At 49.5% G+C, this 4,506-nt stretch overlaps 1 protein-coding gene across 1 annotated transcript; it reads left to right on the forward strand.

Annotated features, from left to right (window-relative positions):
- Nucleotides 1–1,816: 1,816 nt before the first annotated feature.
- GJA8 (gap junction protein, alpha 8, 50kDa) lies at nt 1,817–3,170 on the forward strand. The gene has a single exon (XM_010833246.1). The coding sequence runs from the start codon at nt 1,848–1,850 to the stop codon at nt 3,168–3,170; it is 1,323 nt and encodes a 440-aa protein (XP_010831548.1). The 5' UTR covers nt 1,817–1,847.
- The last annotated feature ends 1,336 nt before the right edge of the window (nt 3,171–4,506 follow it).

Consider the following 4,506-nt stretch of genomic DNA (forward strand, 5'->3'; position numbering starts at 1 on the left):
TCAAGAACCCTTGCCCACTTTCAATTCCCCATTCCCGAAAGGAACTCTTCCCAAAGCCAGGGTCATGGTTGGGGGTGCCACAGCTGCTCTAACCTTCCCATGAGGAGAGAAGCTGCTGGCAGATGCCTGGCCTAACTGGAAGTTTCTGTGGCTCCAAGAGGAATAACTCTACTCTTCACCAAAAAAAATAGATAGCCAAGAGCCTAGGTTGGTCACTGTTCACCCCTGCCATCAGTATCTGCCACAAATTCTGTCTGGCCAGTCTCCAAACTACAGGTTGGAAGAAAGCTTTCAGATGTCATTTTGTTTACCCTCTCCAAAGATGACACTCCCACTTAATTTAAGATACCATATTTCATCACTCATCCAAGTGTTTGGCAAATATCATTGTCATTAAATGCCATGGGCATATCCTCTGGCCCCATGGACTTCTGATCCTATAATGTAGGGCTCGGTTGGAGAAGCCCAGACCAGCATTTCTAGCATGGGCTTTTGCCCTGATCTGAGGGCAGTGATGAGTACACCCCACAACTCTTAAGATGTTCAAGCTAGAGGAACATAGCCAAGGTGGAGGTTTTGACCAGAGTCTTTCAGAGATTACCAGCTTGCACCACAGGTTTGCACTGGACAAATGACCCAGTTTGCACACATCACCCCATCAGTTCAATCCCATGTCCATTAGTCATCGCATTGCTAGGGGCATTGTATACTATTGTGTTTAATGGCATTTTTTTTCTGACAGATGAAATTTTAGTTCTATTAAAGCAGCCACATGTTACAGACCCTAAACCCTTTTCACTCCGTGGGACATTAAAACCATCTTAACGGACTTTTCTCACCCTGTGACATGATTTCTTCCCAAAGCACTCTCTGCATTCTTTGGATTTAAAAGAGTGATAATAAATAAAAATAAATATATATGTACATATATATATATATATATATCACCTTCAATTTGAAAAGCTATTAAGAAAGGTTTCCAGATTTCAGCCTAGAGTAGAGAAAACATAAATAAGAGCACAGGAGTCATAGAACTGTACAGCTCCAATCACAGGCAATGAGTCCCAAAGGGGTGGCAAAAAGAACCTAACAGAAAGAACTGCTGCTAGCTACCTGATCTTGGACAATTTACTTAAACTCTCAGAGCCTCAGTTTTCTCATGTGATAGAATCAAATTAGTTAAACATTTATCATGCTTTCATTATGTGCTGGGCTCTGTAACACGCATTGAGTAGGTCTCACAGTATCAAATTGAATGAAAAAAATGTAATGTCAAAGGTCAGCAACAAAGCAAATATTCAAAAAATACGTTTCGTTCCACTTCCCTTTCAACATACGATCATTGTATACCCCAACACAGTCACAAGTAAGGTGACCACAGGCAATTTCATACATAGGAAAAAACTGGGGGCGGGGGAGGGCAGACACCAATGAATTAGAATATGTCTTCAGCATTATGCCTTATGAACCTCAGTTCAGCTTGTGTTCTTGACTTAAATCCATGAAACCATGAGTTTCTATTTAAGATCAACAATGATTTCTTATTTGATATGTAATTCAAGGCTTATACAGACGCTGCCTCATTTATCCTTTCAGGCAGCTTGTGAAGTGAATGAGAACCCATTTTACAGATGATAAAGCCAGTGGAAGCAGATTTTTTTATGCCTCTTTTGTTCCCTAGTACTAGTACTAGTCTGCACTGAGGAAACACTCAAAAGATACTGTTTACCCACTGACCGTTTCAGCCACCCATGAAGGGGAGGTACCCCGAGGGTTAGTGAAAAAAAAAAGGTGGATAGCACTGTGGCCGCTCAGCTCTGCCTTCTCCTTCTGTAGGTAGGTGAATCATGGGAGACTGGAGTTTCCTGGGGAACATTTTGGAGGAAGTGAATGAGCACTCCACTGTCATCGGCCGCGTATGGCTCACGGTGCTTTTCATTTTTCGGATCCTCATCCTCGGTACTGCCGCAGAGTTCGTGTGGGGGGATGAGCAGTCCGACTTCGTGTGCAACACCCAGCAGCCAGGTTGCGAGAACGTCTGCTACGACGAGGCCTTCCCCATCTCCCACATCCGTCTCTGGGTCCTGCAGATCATCTTCGTCTCCACGCCGTCGCTGGTGTACGTGGGGCACGCGGTGCACCACGTCCGCATGGAGGAGAAGCGCAAGGAGCGCGAGGCCGAGGAGCTGAGCCAGCAGTCTCCGGGCAACGGCGGCGAGAGGGCGCCCCTAGCGGCGGACCAGGGCAGCGTCAAGAAGAGCAGCAGCAGCAGCAAAGGCACCAAGAAGTTCCGGCTGGAGGGGACCCTGCTGAGGACCTACATCTGCCACATCATCTTCAAGACCCTCTTTGAGGTGGGCTTCATCGTGGGCCACTACTTCCTGTACGGTTTCCGGATCCTGCCTCTCTACCGCTGCAGCCGGTGGCCCTGCCCCAACGTGGTGGACTGCTTCGTGTCACGACCCACCGAGAAAACCATCTTCATCCTCTTCATGCTGTCCGTGGCCTCCGTGTCCCTCTTCCTCAACATTCTGGAGATGAGCCACCTGGGCCTGAAGAAAATCCGATCCGCCTTCAAGAGGCCAGTGGAGCAGCCACTGGGGGAGATTCCTGAGAAGTCCCTCCACTCCATTGCCGTCTCCTCCATCCAGAAGGCCAAGGGCTACCAGCTCCTAGAAGAAGAGAAAATCGTGTCCCATTATTTCCCTTTGACGGAGGTGGGGATGGTAGAGGCCAGCCCCCTTTCTGCCAAGCCTTTCAGTCAGTTCGAGGAGAAGGTGGGCCCGGGGCCCCTGGGAGACTTGTCCAGGGCCTACCAGGAGACCCTGCCTTCCTACGCTCAGGTGGGCGCCCAGGAGGGAGTCGAGGAGGAGCAGCCCGTAGAAGCGGCCGCAGAACCAGAGGTGGGCGAGAAGAGTGAGGAGGCAGAGAAAGTGAGCACAGAAGGCCAAGAGACCCTGGCCGTGCTGGAAGTGGAGAAAGTGGAGCCCCCCGAAGTGGAGAAGGAGGTTGAGAAAGAAGAGCCGCCGCCTGAGAAGGTATCAAAGCAAGAGCTGACGCCTGAGAAGGCGCCTTCACTATGTGCGGAGCTGCCAGGGGACGACACCAGACCCCTGAGCAGGCTGAGCAAAGCCAGCAGCCGGGCCAGGTCAGATGATCTCACCGTGTGAAGCGGTGCCAAAGAGAGAAAGAAAACGCCTGAGCTAACACACGGCAAGATGAAACCTAAAGTTGCCGACACGATTTGAGTCTTCTCTCCCTCCCCTCACACCCACCCTGGTTGGACGGGCACCGTGATAGAACCGTGCATGCAAGACAACCAGGAAACTGCCTTTCCCGGGTACAAAGGCTACCCAGATAAGCCCATTGTCCCATCAAAGTTCCCAGTCTCGTGACTGCCCTGGCCCTCTCCACAGCCACGGGCAATTCTGCTTTCATCCTCATTTCCCCATAGAAAGCCTTTCAATCAGAACTGATTGCCTCAGGGCTTTTTACCAGCCTTGTGGCAACTTTACAAACTCAGCTGAACTTTATCAACTCAGCACTTCCCTAGCAGACACCGTGTGGCATATATCAGCGGTCCCAAACTTAACAGCCTACAGGATGCAGGCGGTTTAATTCGTGAAGTGGTTTAAATTGGGGAAGTGCACCTGTTCTAATGCCATGCCAGGGCTGGAGCTGTGAAATTTGGAGAGCAGAGGGCAGCTGCTCAGTTTCAGGCAGCGATTACCAGACAGTGTTACCTGGCCATCTGATTTTTCAAGAAAAGCCAGAAATCCAAACGTTCAGGTGAAGTTTTCCACATTTTTACCGTTGCTAACTAAGTTTTAAATATGCCATGTGAGCACCCCCCCCCAAAATGTGCAAGCCAAATTTAACCTGCTGCTGCTGCTGCTAAGTCACTTCAGTCATGTCCGACTCTGTGCAACCCCAGAGACGGCAGCCCACCAGGCTTCCCCGTCCCTGGGGTTCTCCAGGCAAGAACACTGGATCGGGTTGCCATTTCTTTCTCCAATGCATGAAAGTGAAAAGTGAAAGTGAAGTCACTCAGTCGTATCTGACTCTTAGCGACCCCATGGACTGCAGCCTACCAGGCTCCTCCGTCCATGGGATTTTCCAGGCACCAATTTGCAAGTTCAGCTTATACTTGTGAGCCCAGCTTTCCTATGGAATTGGTCATATTATTTATGGTCTCAACTCATTTCTGTGGCTTCCAAACCTCATTTTACCATTTTGGAGTGTTTAGTTTCAATCATCAGTCCAGGAGATGTCCAGAGTTCTCACTGGCCTTTCTTTTGGGTCACTGTAGCCCTGGGTTCTGATGCAATTACATCCCTTGTATTAGTGGGAATTCTGCACTAGGCACCATCAGAAAAGGAGTACAAGACTCCATACCCTCTCCCTGAACTTCTGCTGCTACTGCTGCTAAGTCACTTCAGTCATGTCCGACTCTGTGTGACCCCATAGATGGCAGCCCACCAGGCTCCCCCATCCCTGGGGTTCTCC

The sequence above is a fragment of the Bison bison genome, unplaced genomic scaffold (genome assembly GCF_000754665.1).
Source record: "Bison bison bison isolate TAMUID 2011002044 unplaced genomic scaffold, Bison_UMD1.0 scf7180017863325, whole genome shotgun sequence".
Classification (NCBI taxonomy): Eukaryota; Metazoa; Chordata; class Mammalia; order Artiodactyla; family Bovidae; genus Bison; species Bison bison.